Source organism: Bidens hawaiensis, unplaced genomic scaffold (genome assembly GCF_021521415.1).
Source record: "Bidens hawaiensis isolate Kalapana, Puna unplaced genomic scaffold, B.hawaiensis_p1.1 tig00008515_1, whole genome shotgun sequence".
NCBI lineage: Eukaryota > Viridiplantae > Streptophyta > Magnoliopsida > Asterales > Asteraceae > Bidens > Bidens hawaiensis.
The window spans coordinates 1060069-1074382 of NW_027491608.1; the positions used below are offsets into that span (position 1 = coordinate 1060069).

The window sequence follows — 14314 nt, forward strand, 5'->3', positions numbered from 1 at the left end:
CAAATTGGGTTTATCTTTTTTTTTAAAAAAAGAAAAATTTGTCTCAAGGTTTAAGACTGTTTTAAACTCTTTTAAAAGACTGCTTAATGCTGTTTCTGATTGTGTTCTTCGTTCTGATCACTCTTTGGATCCGATCATTTTAAGACCTGTGTCACAAAAGACATGTAAATATCCAAATGTTTACAAGGTGCCGTTGACGGTTGGCAGATGGCACCAATGGGCAAGTATAATGAATCCATCTCTTCTCCATGTATTTCAACATCGGAAGAGCCAGTGCTGGAATCCGGAACCACCTGAATGCCTCTAATGGTGTGTAATGTTGTTTGAGACGGTGTGAGTTGAATTTCAGACACGGTTATAGGATGCCACTGACTGACTAAAAATATTTACTACTCTCAGCCGTAAAATTTATTTTTATATAATAATAATATTTATAATCTATGAAATTATCACATGTGATAATCGTGTGTGTCCAACTAATGCATTTAAGGATACCTAACTTTTTAGTGTCTTGACAACCATTAATGATATGATCTGAGAGGCAAAAGAAAAGAAAAGAGACCATAAACGCAAAACCAAAATTCAGGCTGATCTTATTATCTTCTGAGGTCAGTAATGGCGGCTAATCGCACTTGCAACACCAGTACCGCTCTTCTTGTCATCGATATGCAGGTTCCGTTTCTTAATTTCTTGACTCCTTCGAATTTTTGGTTTGGGTCGGGCCGGGGCTGGTTACAGAAATAAGGATAACTTGTTGTTCATACCGATAAAACTAGAAGCTAAAATGTGGTTTTGAGGAATAATGACCACAAAAATGTGAATATAATCATTTAGAAAGAATAACCGAAATACTTGATCGAATTCGATATACTTGATTGATTTTTTTGAGTAAGTTTAATAAACAAAGGGGCGGCACAAAAAAATTCCAAGGAACGGGTCGAAAAACTATAATGTATCTTAAATATAAGAAATAAAAAAAAAACGGCACCAACACCCGTATAGTTGGTCAGTCATATGTGCGTTTGTGTTGGATACTTTCATGGTATTAATTTGTTCACCCTTTCAATTTGAGTTCTCTGTCTGCTTTTCAGAATGATTTTTTGTTGGAAGATAGCGCAATACGTCTTGATGGTGGTCTAGCTATCGTCCCCAACGTTATCAAAGCCGTCGAAGATGCTAGGCGCCGAGGCTTCGTTGTTGTTTGGGTACTTTTTCTATACTAACATACCTTGTTAGTATTACCTTTGTCAATTTTGTGATTATCATGATGTTAAGAGTTAAGAATTTTGTGATTATCGTTATGTACATGTCATTTTGTTATCTTTTTATAACTAAGTTTTCATGTAGGTTGTGCGAGAGTATGACCCGTTGGGTAGAGACGTTGAGCTATTTAGGAGACCATTTTATGCTAACGGAAACCTAAAACCGACCTCAAAAGGGAGTAAAGGCGCAGAAATGGTTGATGGTCTAGTCATCAAACCAGAAGATTATAAGGTGGTTAAGACGCGTTTTAGTGCATTTTTTGATACAAATCTTCAATCGTTTCTGCAAGGAGCAGAGATTGATAATTTGGTGGTTGTTGGTAATCAACTTTCTTGATAGTATTATGTTTTTAATGTCATTATGAATAGTTAAGTTTACTAGTTTAGGTGTATATTTGAGTACAGGTATTCAAACTCCAAATTGCATAAGGCAGACAGTTTTTGATGCGGTAGCACTTGATTACAAGTCTGTTACTGTGATTGTTGATGCTACAGCTGCTGCTACCCCTGATGTGCATGCTGGTATGCTTATTTACTTTGCTTTACTGCTAGTTTTCGAATAAAATCGATCCTTACCTTTTTTAGTAATGTTTGTTGGTAAAACTAGCGAAAACAAGATGGTAATAGTAATACCAAAATATTAAGAAGTAAACTTCGACATTTATAAATAGGGATAATGTATGTGGTGGCTATCCGTGGTGGAAGATGGTAAACTCAATGTGTTCGGGTCAACGTGGCTGGTTAATGGGTCGACATGATTAAATCGTTTATATTTATAAAAATTCAAAGAATATTATTTAATAACTCGCATCAAGCTTTATATCTAAAACATAATTGTTTCATATACATTTACATTTTGGTTGTAAAATTGTAATCTTATATTAATGTGTTTGACATGATTTTTGGGTTCAACCCATCAACTCACAAACAAGACTCACTCACATACATGAATTATTTTTTTAAAAAATACTCACGAGTCGATCTCGAAATTTTAAAATGGAGTTTAAAACGAGCCAAGTTCGAGCTTAATGATATCATAGCAGTTTTCTTACCCCTAATTGCCAACAAATGTTTCAAGGTTCATGTGTCATTTTCTTGTGGGCTCAAAAAGTTATGTGAACAATTACGGGTTTGATGATGTCTAGCCTTTAAGACTGTCTGTTTAGATTGGGACCATGCCAATGCCATAATTCTTATACAGATAATATCCTTTTTAAAAGTTTGGCCTTTTGTCATTGTGCTTATAAATTGAAAGTTGTTACTTAATTTCGTTTATTTTTTTTAATCAGCTAATATATACGACATGAAAAATGTTGGAGTAGCCGCTCCAACGCTTGAAGAATGGTGCGCGTCAAGTAACTGAATTGGTCAAAACACACGGGCATTCATATTTGTAAACCGTACGTATGGGGTGTAATATAAACAAGTAGTGTGGCGTAGAAGAATATGCCTTATTTATACTTAATCATGACTCGGATTGTTAATCGGCTGCTACCTCTTATTAACTACTCCGTTTTAAGAATCAATGGTTTATGTGTTTTCATCATATTTAAGTTGTATTAAGCCATAATACTCTTAGCATAAATAAGGCATGTACCGTTTGTAAGCGTAATACAACTATTGCATCCTATTATCTTGTTTAATTGGCGGATCTAGAAGAAAAGTTGAGGGATGGCGCGGACTAAATTTTTTTTTGTTCAGAGGTAGATCATGATACATAAAACGAAGATACAAGTTTGTACTAAAATATAATTCGCCAAGAAAGTTGAAAACATATGATATAGATCTACCCTTGTTCATATTTACACACCTATGTATTTTGTATTTTGCATAGAATATAACTTGTTTAATGTATGTAAGAAATAAGAATGACAAACATTGTTGTTAATTTATGTAGCTAACTCTCAGTTTGATGATGATTGTGGTGGTGACGTGTGTTTTAAGCATGCGCAAGAGTATCCTACATTTCCTACCTAGGCTTAACCCCAACCTATAACATATCATTGGAACTTTCTTAATGTTATGTCCTTTCGGTAAAACATTATTGTTAGACAAAATAAGGGGACAATCTTTTGAACCCCTAAAGACTAAAGTACCTAAGCCACCATCCAATCATATATTATACTGTCAATTCATATGAACCCTAAAATATGTATCTTTTAGGTGGAATGGGTGCAATCTTTTCAATCCAACTAGAATGGGTGAATTGGATGACTCGGAGTTAGATCATGATGATGAAAGAATTCCATTACGTTTCATTATGTTTAATAGTAGAGTAGAAGAGTACGTAGAATTAGCAGAAAAACGATATATTTTTTATTTTAAAATACGGGCCGGGTGCTCAATGACTCCTTTTATTGGTCCCCAGCGTTCAAATTTTGGCTTTATTCACGTGTTAAAGATCCCAACCTTCAACCCAATGGACTTGTGGCGGTATTCCTACCCAACCTGGGGTACCTGATGCTCGAAGCCGCCTAGAGCGTCCCAATCACCTTTAGGGTAAGAGTTATGAGATGTGTGATGTGAGTTGTGAGATATGAAAATGACAATAGATAACACGTAAGCAACACATAGGCGGTGAGTGCTTCTAGATTTCACACCAACTTAGATGCATCATGTTGGGATGAAATATGAATGTGATGGTGAATAAGGTTGAGATAAGTAATTGGTTATATTATTAATAAATAATTAAAAAAAAGCAAATACCCTCACGCCCGCTAAGGTTCTCTCGCCTCTTTCACACTGGGGATGCGGCTAGGCGTGTTCATCAGATCAGATATCGGTTATTTGGGTTGTTTGGTTCGATTTGTTTGGATCGGTTTATTCGGATTCGATTTTTTTTTCTAGAATCTGAAAACCGAACCGATACGAATTCAAATTTCTTTAACCGAACCAAATTCATCCAAATTCATTTCGGATCGGTTCGGTTAAAATCCAAAAAACCCGAATTGAATATGAAAAACTGAATCTGCATTGTACAACTCATAAGGATTCTTACATAAGATTGAGTTATTGTGGAATATACCCAATGAAAAGTAGAATCAAGCCGTGGATGGTGTATGCGCCCTGAAGTGGAATCGGGGAGATGGATTTGGAATCTGGATATGTCATTTGATTTCTCTACACTTTAGGGTTTTTAAAAAAAGGAAGTTTGATGATGAAGTAGACTACTAGACTCATAGCATAAGACTTATAAAAAAACCCACATAAAATCCGGTTTATTTGTTATCAAAATTCAATTTATCAAGATTCAAAAACCGAATCAAGATTCGGATCGTTTTTTTTAATTATGAATAGGGGTTCAGTTTACGATTTTGTACGGTTTTTGGTAATTTTGCACACCCATAGATGTGGCGGTGTTCCGCGCCTCATGAAGCCAAAGTGCCCCCCTTAACGCCCCTGTCTCGCGTTCCATAGCACATAAGCTTAGAATTTATTGATTTAGAAATACGACGACAAGCAAACGTGAACAAAGAGGACAATAGAAAAAGTTATGAACAAAAGGAAAGGGTAATAATGAGTGTGGTGTTAACTTTGATACACACCCGCACGTGTGTCTGGTTGCTTTCTAAGCTTTCTGTAAAGTCCCTTCTTCACTACCTTTGCTCAGCTTTTTCACAAATATATTTTAACCTTTTATTTCAAAAGGAAAAACAAAATATTCTCTTTGCATAAATGTAAAATCGTTGATTTTACTAAATAATAAGTAATTTAATAGATAGTCACTTTAGATTTATTACTTTTGTTTATGTTTAGTTAAACATTTTTTTAAATTGATCTATCCGCAATATAACCTACTATAGCCTATAGGTCCATAACGAATGCTCTTAAAGTGATGAACTCGTGAAATTTCATTAATGATGGTAAGAAAATAGGTCAGGTAAAAAACGAAACTTTTGTAATGGGCCGAGTAAAAACACGTATATTATGTTGAAACAAGATTGAATTTTCGGATGCCACGTCTACGTACTACTAAAACTATACTAACTTTCATATAATTTAATTTCATGATATAAGAATAAAACTAAAACCTGGATGGTTAAACCTTTTAGGAAGTTTAGATGACTTTAAAAAAAACTTGCTTTTGATTTATTTTGGTTTTTAGGTTCTTATCATAACTATAAACAATTTTCATTTTTTTTACTAAATAAATGTTCAAATAATATCTTCCATTAGCATTTTCAGTTGTATTTATGTGTTTGTTTTTTGTTTTCTTTTCTTCACATTCGATCTCCCCTTAAATATATTTGGCAATAATTTTGTTTTATTTATTTTGGTTGGACATTACACATTATTGTTCTGATCTGCATTCAAAAGCCACCAAACAAAAATCCAATTTACTTTCCAGTTTCCACCATAAACTATTTACCAAAGATAAAAATTTTACTCAACTTACCTTTTATCTTATGTTACATCAGTACATTTCTTTCCCATACCCATCCTTTTTTTTTTTCTTGTTATTACTTATTAGTTCTTTCCCATATCCATCATTTTTATCTTGTTATTACTTATTAGTTATTGGGCTTAGAACGTAAAGTACCAGACTTTAATACCTTACCTGGTCATACTTCTTCTTCTTCTTCACGAACGTAAAAACTCTAAGAGGGGTTTACCGGACACTACTATGAGAGGGAGACACATTCTTTCCTTAGAATCTCGTTCAGTTGGCTCCAAGTTTAGAGCATTTCCGCCAGGTGTTAGAATCGTTTCACGGGCCAGTTCAGAGACCTTCTCCTCTGATTCTCATGGGACGGAGGTGGGGGTTGTTGTTCAAGAAACGGGATCTATTGATCCGGTTAAGTGGCAAAGACATTGGAGGTTGGTCTAAAAATCGGGGCCGACCATATGGAGCAACTAAGAGAGATTGTATTAGGCGAAGGTGAGAACACGGTTATCCAATGAATATAATCTCCATTAATTGTCGAGGGGCGGGTGAAATAAAAAAAAGAGAATTGGATTCGCGGACTGAAAACTAGTCATGGGGCTCATTTCGTTGTAGTTCAAGAGACTAAGCTGGGTGAGTTAAAAAGTAACAGGGTAAGCCGTTTTTGGGGTCGGTCTCTCTTCTAGTTCGAGTCGGTTGGTGCGGTTGGGAGATCAGGTGGCCTGTTATCTGTTTGGGACCCATCTTTTTTCAATAAAACATGGATCATTAGAAATCGTAGGTTCCTGGTGGTGAGTAGGGTAATTAAATCCTCGACCACTATGATCAATGTGGTGAATATCTATGCCCCAAATGACGCAGTAGAACGGCGAGCATTGTGGTATACGCTGCTTTGTATTATAGGTGTTTTACCTGGTATGTGGATAGTTGCAGGGGACTTCAATGAGGTCCGGGCCTCATCGGAAAGGCGCAACTCAGAGTTTTGTGCATCAAATGCAGCCGCGTTTAACCATTTTATAGAACAGGCGGGTTTGGTGGAGTATCAAATGGGGGGGGGGGAGGTATGTTCACTTATGTATCCGATCGCGGGGATAAATTAAGTAAGTTGGATCGAATTCTGGTTTGTCGTGAGTTCATGAGTGGGTGGCCCTCGGCGTCCCTAACGGTGCTGGCTAAGGGCTACTCAGACCATAAGCCAGTTCTTTTAACTTCGATAGTTGTGAATGGTGGGCATTATCCATTCCGTTTATTCAATTCAAGGTTAAAGTTTCCTGGATTTGTGGAGTTTGTTGAGGCCGAATGTGGTAACTTTAGGTTCTCAGGTCCCGCTGATCTTGCTGTGTCTACAAAGCTGAGGTGGCTTAAGTCCAAAATTAAAAGATGGTTGGCAATATATAATAAAATTAGAGAAGGAGATTTACGTGAAAAAAAAACAGAAATTACACTTGCTTGAGGCTGAGTCTGAGTCTAGACAATTGTTGCAAGAAGAATTGGAGGAACGGGGCCGTTGTATGAGGAATTTGAGTTTATTAGAATTAAAGATATTCAACAAAAATCAAGGGTCCGATGGGTGATGGAAGGGGATGAAAACTCAAGTTATTTCCATGGTATTCTAAACGCTAATATAATAAATAATAGGTTACATGGTTTGTATATTGATGGTGTTTGGATGGATAACCCAACAGTTTTGAAGGATTTAGCGTTTAATTTTTTTGCTGAAAAATTTAAGGAACCTCTATACTCGAGACCTACCCTTTGTTGTCTTGGGCTTGCGGTGTTAGATACGGGAGAGGCGGAGGCGTTGGTAAAACCGTTTACTAGATTGGAAATAAAGTACGCGGTTTGGGACTGTGATGGAGACCGAGCACCGGGACCTGATGGATTTAATTTTAAATTTTTGAAAAGGTTTTGGAGATGTTTTGAGGATGATTTTGTAAAACTATTTACATAATTCTTTAATACCGGTTCGGTTAGTAACGGGTGTTTGTCATCTTTTATTGCACTTATACCAAAAGTAAAAGATCCGACAAGTTTGGGAAATTTTAGACCGATTTGCCTTATTGGGTGTATTAATAAAGTCATATCGAAAGTGTCGGTAAGGCGTCTAAAAACGGTTATCGGGAAGCTGATTTCGGATAAACAAACAACATTTCTTTCAAAAAGGAGTATATTGGACGGGCCGTTGATGCTAAATGAGTTGGTGGCTTGGTTGCGTAAGTCAAAAAAACGGGGAATGATTTTCAAAGCGGACATAGAGAAGGCGTATGATTCCTTAATTTGGGGATTTCTTGATTCGATGTTGAGTTAAATGAATTTCCCTATTTTGTGGAGGAAGTGGGTTTTGGCAATTCTTTCGGCGGGTCGGTCATCAGTTCTGGTCAATGGATCTCCTACCCCGGAATTTTCCTATTCCCGGGGTCTAAGACAAGGTGATCCGTTATCGCCGTTTCTTTTTATTCTAGCTATGGAGGCTTTATCTGGGGTCATGAAAAGGGCGACGGATGAGGGTATTTTCCGGGGTTTGCAATGTGGTTGGAATGGGCCGACGTTATCACACTTGTTTTATGCTGATGATGTTGTCTTCGTTGGAGAATGGGTTGGGGAAAATGCGCGTAATCTGTGTCGGCTTCTCAGATGTTTTTATTTAGTGTCCGGTCTGAAAATTAATCTTGCTAAATGCGAGGTTTTTGGTACGTGTGTGAACCAGGTGGAAAAACAAGAAATGGCTGATATGTTCCGATGTCGTGTTGGAAGTTTTCCTTTTAAGTATCTTGGTCTCCAAATAGGGGGGAACATGAATCTAATTAAATCTTGAGACCCACTGGTGGAGTTGTTCCAGAAAAGGTTGTCGACGTGGAGGGCGAAAACATTATCGTTTGGTGGTCGGGCAGTTGCATTGAAGTCGGTCATGAACTCGCTACCCACCTACTATTTCTCACTCTTCCGGGCTTCAGATGGAGTTATTAAAAAACTTGAGAGATTAAGAAGGGTGTTTTTTTGGGGCGGAACAGAGGACAAAATGAAGATAAATTGGGTCGCATGGGAACGGGTAATGGCTCCTAAAGAATATGGCGGGTTAGGTTTCGGTTCACTTCGGGATATAAACTCGACACTTCTTGTTAGGTGGTGGTGGCGGTTTAAGGGGGAACGTGAGGGGTTATGGAGAAGGGTAATTTGGTCAATCCATCACACTTCGAGAGCATGGCAGCCTATTCCTACTAAGTTATCTTTACCGGGCCCGTGAAAAATGGTAAAAAGTCCCTATTTTGGCTTGATTTATGGATTGGTGAGGAGATGTTATGCAACACATTTCCTTTACTGTTTAGGTTGGAACAATATAAGGAGTGTTGTGTGGCAGACAGACTTGTGATGGTGAATGGGGAGTTATGCGGTGTTTGGGATTGGAGGCGTAGACTGGGGTCTATACAAGAGATAAATGAATTGTTTTTGTTGCTCCAGGTTTGTCAAAATGTGTAGCTTGGATATGGTTTAGATAGGACATGCTGGTCCATTAATGATTCAAGTGATTTTTCTGTGGCTGGGTTGAAACAGAAGATCCAAGAGTTAACACAATCGATTCCAAACTACAGGTTCGTATGGAATAATTGGGTCCCGAGAAAGGTAGAAATTTTGGCTTGGAGAATTGAGTTGGAGAGGATACCAGTAATGACATTGTTGGCCAAGAGAAACATTGATGTGGGTTCGGTTTCTTGTCCGATGTGTGGTGATATGGATGAGTCGGTCGAACACCTTTTCGTGTCTTGCGGGGTGGCACATTTGGTGTGGCAGGCGATTTCGTCATGGTGTAGGATTCCAAGCATCTTTGCTCTCGACATTCATGATCTTTTGGATTTGTATAAACTTACTAATTTACCAAAGCGTAAAGCAAAGATTTTTCATGCTATTTGTTTAGGGTCGATTTGGTGTCTTTGGAATGCAAGAAATGATTTGGTTTTTAATGGCAAACCGATTATGGTGGAAAGCATAGTGGGGGAAATCAAGACGCTTGGTTACCTTTGGATAAAACATAGATCGGGTGAAACTTCATTATTGTGGGAGGATTGGTGTTTGTTCAAAGTGTAACCGGGTCGGGCGAGAATAGTTGTAATCGGGTGTTAAGGTCTATTTTGTGGGTGGTTGAGTCTAGTTTCTTGCTAGGCCATTGGTTGTATGTGTAATGGTTTTTTATAATTAATGAGTTTCTTCGTTTGCCTTTTCAAAAAAAAAAAGTTATTACCCCTCCACTATAAACTATTTATCGAAGATACTTTAAGAACACAATTTAAAAAACATCAAAAAAGGCTTTCTAGATTACTTAATAATTTTTTTAAATACTCGGTTAATGTAAAAAAAAACTATATAAAATGATTTTTACATAAACTATATAAATAGTTTGAAAAAAATGACAAGTACTATAAAATCATCAAATTCACATTGACAACGACAAGGCGGGATCAAATCTCATTCTTGAGTGATCATATTCACAAGCAACCATCATGTGATGGGCCACACTATTATGATTTAACAATTTGAGTAATCTTTTCATATTATTTTATAAAACCCAAATAAAATTCATTATAAATACAAATTGAGACATTACATTCATGTCTTTTAAAGCAAAATTTATATAACGATAGACATATAAAGAGAGAGTTGAAAATGGGAGAGGAAGTGAACAAGCAAACACAAGCAAGAAAGAAAGATGGCTTAATCACAATGCCTTTTATTATAGGTATGTTGTTCACTTAACTATAAATTTTATATATTTGCAACATGGGTATGATTAATATTCAGTATAAGATGTTGGGTTTGTTGAATCTTGAAAAAACTTGTAGCAAATGAGGCATTTGAGAAGGTGGCAAGCTATGGTTTGGTGCCAAACATGATACTATATTTGATGAATGATTACAAGTTTGGTGTGGCTAAAGGCACAAACATAATCTTTTTGTGGTCAGCAGCTACTAATTTTGCACCAATGCTAGGTGCATTTCTCTCTGATTCATATTTGGGTCGCTTCCTCACCATTGGCTTGGGTTCACTCTTTTCCCTCTTGGTAAATCTACTCAAATTTTATGATTTCAGTCATGCTAAATACTCTTTTTTGAATATTCAATATTGAAGTATGTAATATTAGTTTTGCCCCCCCCCTTTAGGTTCCACGAGGAGATAAATGTACTTACGTACAAACTTTTATTATTTTTATTTATTTAGAGAAAAGTTGATAAGAGTTAAAATACTTATAATATTTATGAGTATTTTACTAAATGGGTGTAGGTAGAAAAATTATTTACTAATTTGTAGTTTAAAAACTAATTGCCAAAAATACTTATTTTAGTCACAATAATACCTTTGTTTATTTTAAAGCATATTGATTACTCATGATAAGTGATTAACATAAGTTTTCTTATTTAATGAAATTTTCTAGGAATCATTCCCTATAAATATAAACATAACTCTATTTTCATTTCAAATACACCAAATTAGTAAAGTTAAATTATCATAAACGAGTCGATTCAAACTCAAGCTTGTCTAAGCTCAATCTCAGCTCATTTAACTCTATCTAGACACGTTTAGTTTATGAGAGATTGATCTTGACTTATTAATTTTTAAATTCTCTTTACATTAGCTTATTTCGAGCTTTTACACGTGCTTTCCTCTAACCACTTTATTTTTTGTAAATAAACATGGATCAATATTTTTTTCAATTAAAAAAGATTTAAAATTTCAAACTCGGTAATTTGCTATTTATAGAATATTGCTAGATCCATAATACTATTATAAAACAACTTAAAAGATGATTAAGCCTGTAAACATAACTTGGTTGAGAGGATTTTACGAGTTCTTGGGTTCAAGTCCACAGACAACAGGAATCAAAGAAAAAAAAATCGTCGTTTATAAAAATTAAAGTTTACAAAAACTAATTTTTTTAAGCAATACTTAAGAAGTTACACTTATAACCCCAAAATTATTTTGCATATACATACACACCATCTAAATTACAACTTTAATTAAAGATGAAGTTATTTGATATTTATTACCCTAGCTTTGTTATATATTAGTGGAATTTACTAAGTACGATAATGTTAACGCTAACTATGTTAATGTTATATGGTATTTATTAAAGGGGATGCTACTCCTATGGTTAACCACAATGATCCCACAGCTGAAGCCACCCCACTGCAACCAACTAACTGAAACCTGCAAACCATCAACACATTCTCAATTTGCATTCTTGATCTTTGCCTTCATCTTCATATCAATGGGATCCGGCGGCGTTAGACCGTGTTCACTAGCATTTGGTGCAGAACAAATTGACAACAAAAATAATCCCAACAATGAGAGGGCATTAGAAAGCTTCTTTGGGTGGTATTATGCGGCTAGCGCGTTAGCGGTGCTAGTCGCTTTTACGGCTATTGTCTACATTCAAGATCATGCTGGATGGAAGGTTGGTTTCGGTGTCCCGGTTATTCTCATGCTTTTATCTGTCATTATGTTCTTTGTAGCTTCTTCTCTTTATCTCAAGACAAAGGTTACACAAAGCATATTCACAAGCTTTGTACAAGTGCTAGTTGCTGCTTATAAGAACCGTAAAGTGGTCATTGGACCTCCGAACCAATGGCATTGTCTTCGTAAAGATTCAGCTGCCACGACCACCAGTACCGTACCCACCCCGAGACTCAAGTAAGTGATGTTTAAGGATTCACATTATCAACTTAACACTTTTATTTTTATATTAATTAACCATCAATTGCTAACTAAAACACCTATACATCGTATAGGTTTTTGAACAAAGCTTGCATAATCCAAAACCCGAAAGACGTGACACCAGATGGTATTGCATCAAACCCATGGCGTCTATGCACAATCGAGCAAGTCGAGGAGCTTAAATCACTAATCAGAGTTCTCCCCTTGTGGTCATCCGGGCTCATGATGTCGATAAACGTAAGCCAGTCATCATTTCCAGTCCTCCAAGCGAAAACCATGGACCGACGTCTAGGATCCTCAAACTTCCAAATCCCACCAGCTTCTTTCCCCTTCTTCACCATCGGTATGATCGCAATTTGGGTGATTCTGTACGACCGTGTCATAATCCCATGTCTATCAAAAACGTTACGTAAACAAGTTCATCTTGGTGTCAAATTAAGAATGGGGATAGGACTTGTGATCTCCACATTAGCCATGATAATATCCGGCATTGTTGAACACGTTAGACGAAAGAAAGCAATAGAAGAACATGTTGTAAATGATCCGGAACAAGTGATAAACATGTCAGCATTGTGGTTAATTCCACAATATTGTTTACATGGATTAGCCGAGGCGTTAAGTGCAATTGGGCAAAACGAGTTTTATTACTCCGAGTTCCCTAAGAGCATGTCTAGCATTGCGGGTTCATTGTTCTTGGTGGGGATGGGGGTGGCTAATTTGCTAGCTAGTGTTATACTAAGTGCGGTTGAGAAGTTAACTAGAGGAAGCGGGACAGAAGGATGGATCGCGACGAATATTAACAAGGGACGCTACGATTATTATTATTGGGTTCTTGCATTGATGAGCATTGTGAACTAGTTTTATTTTGTTGCTTGTAGTTGGGCATATGGTCCTTGTGTAGATGAGAAGGTGAAAAGGGAGCCTTGTGAACACCAGAATGAAGAGCAAGTTGTTTAGTTTGGTATTTGCTTGAGTTTAGAAATTAATTATGTAAATAGATTCCTCTTTATATTATTACTACTATTGTTAAGTAACTACTCCCTACATCCCATTATAAGTGTCATAGTTTGATTTTATAAGTCTTTCTTGTTTAACTTTGATCGACAATATTTTTGTTTGTGTTATATAATACTTGATGTAAAATATATGAATAGATTGGGTTTTAAATGTATTTTACATTGATATAATTTTCATCAAGTATTATATGACACAAACAAAAATATTTACGGTCAAAGTTGCAAAAGAAAGACTTGGAAAGTCAAAATATGACACTTATAATGGGACGGAGGGAGTATTATTAGTTCTGTTTGAAAAAAAAGTAACTACTGTTATTGTTACTAGGGGCGTCAATTTCTGACATGACTGTAAACACGATATAGAAAAATGGGTTTTATAGTTGAGCCGTTCTGACCCAATACTATTATTGTGTATTCATAATGATAACAAGGTCGTAATTGTCCTCAGTTTGAAATTCTAGCTCTGTGTAAAGTGGTAGATCTAGAAGAAATTTTTTTTGAGTTATCCCAGTAAAAAAATTTAAACCTAGAATAATATTTGCTAGCTCGGGGGTAATTATATAAAACGAAAAAAAAAAGACAATGCATTCCGCATAGACGCATACAAAGTTGAAAGGTAGCCGGGCACACCCACACCATGGCATAGAGTCCCTCTCCGTGTGTGTGTATTTTCAGTTTAAAGTGCTTAAAAGTTAAAATAAGAAGCATCCTTGGACATATCTTAATAATAAAAACATTACAAGTGTTCCCAAATGCGATCGAATAGAATATTTGAAAGCATTTGTTTAGAACAAAGAAAAACAGGAATAATGTGTCATGTAATCGCATCCACTCGTGTCCTATGAATCTTCTGTCCCTTCAGAAATATATTCTCTATGCACTTAATATACTGTAATTGATAATGCTCACAGGAGGTGGATTGGAATTGATTAATCGAACACGAATAA

General features: G+C 36.2%; 3 protein-coding genes across 3 annotated transcripts; all 3 read left to right on the forward strand.

Moving 5' to 3' along the window:
* Window positions 1–489: 489 nt before the first annotated feature.
* Window positions 490–2931, forward strand: LOC143529216 (putative inactive nicotinamidase At3g16190). Its single transcript, XM_077025046.1, has 5 exons — window positions 490–672; window positions 1092–1205; window positions 1348–1582; window positions 1668–1784; window positions 2552–2931. The coding sequence occupies exons 1-5, from the start codon at window positions 616–618 to the stop codon at window positions 2623–2625; spliced, it is 597 nt and encodes a 198-aa protein (XP_076881161.1). The 5' UTR covers window positions 490–615; the 3' UTR covers window positions 2626–2931.
* A 2955-nt stretch (window positions 2932–5886) lies between these two features.
* On the forward strand, window positions 5887–9729 carry LOC143529248 (uncharacterized). The gene is made up of 5 exons (XM_077025069.1): window positions 5887–6080; window positions 6907–7002; window positions 7978–8392; window positions 8486–8815; window positions 9124–9729. Exons 1-5 carry the CDS (start codon window positions 5887–5889, stop codon window positions 9727–9729), a joined length of 1641 nt encoding a protein of 546 aa, XP_076881184.1.
* A 367-nt stretch (window positions 9730–10096) lies between these two features.
* On the forward strand, window positions 10097–13742 carry LOC143529217 (protein NRT1/ PTR FAMILY 1.2-like). The gene is made up of 5 exons (XM_077025047.1): window positions 10097–10378; window positions 10482–10699; window positions 11771–12327; window positions 12426–13381; window positions 13644–13742. Exons 1-4 carry the CDS (start codon window positions 10306–10308, stop codon window positions 13207–13209), a joined length of 1632 nt encoding a protein of 543 aa, XP_076881162.1. The 5' UTR covers window positions 10097–10305; the 3' UTR covers window positions 13210–13381; window positions 13644–13742.
* The last annotated feature ends 572 nt before the right edge of the window (window positions 13743–14314 follow it).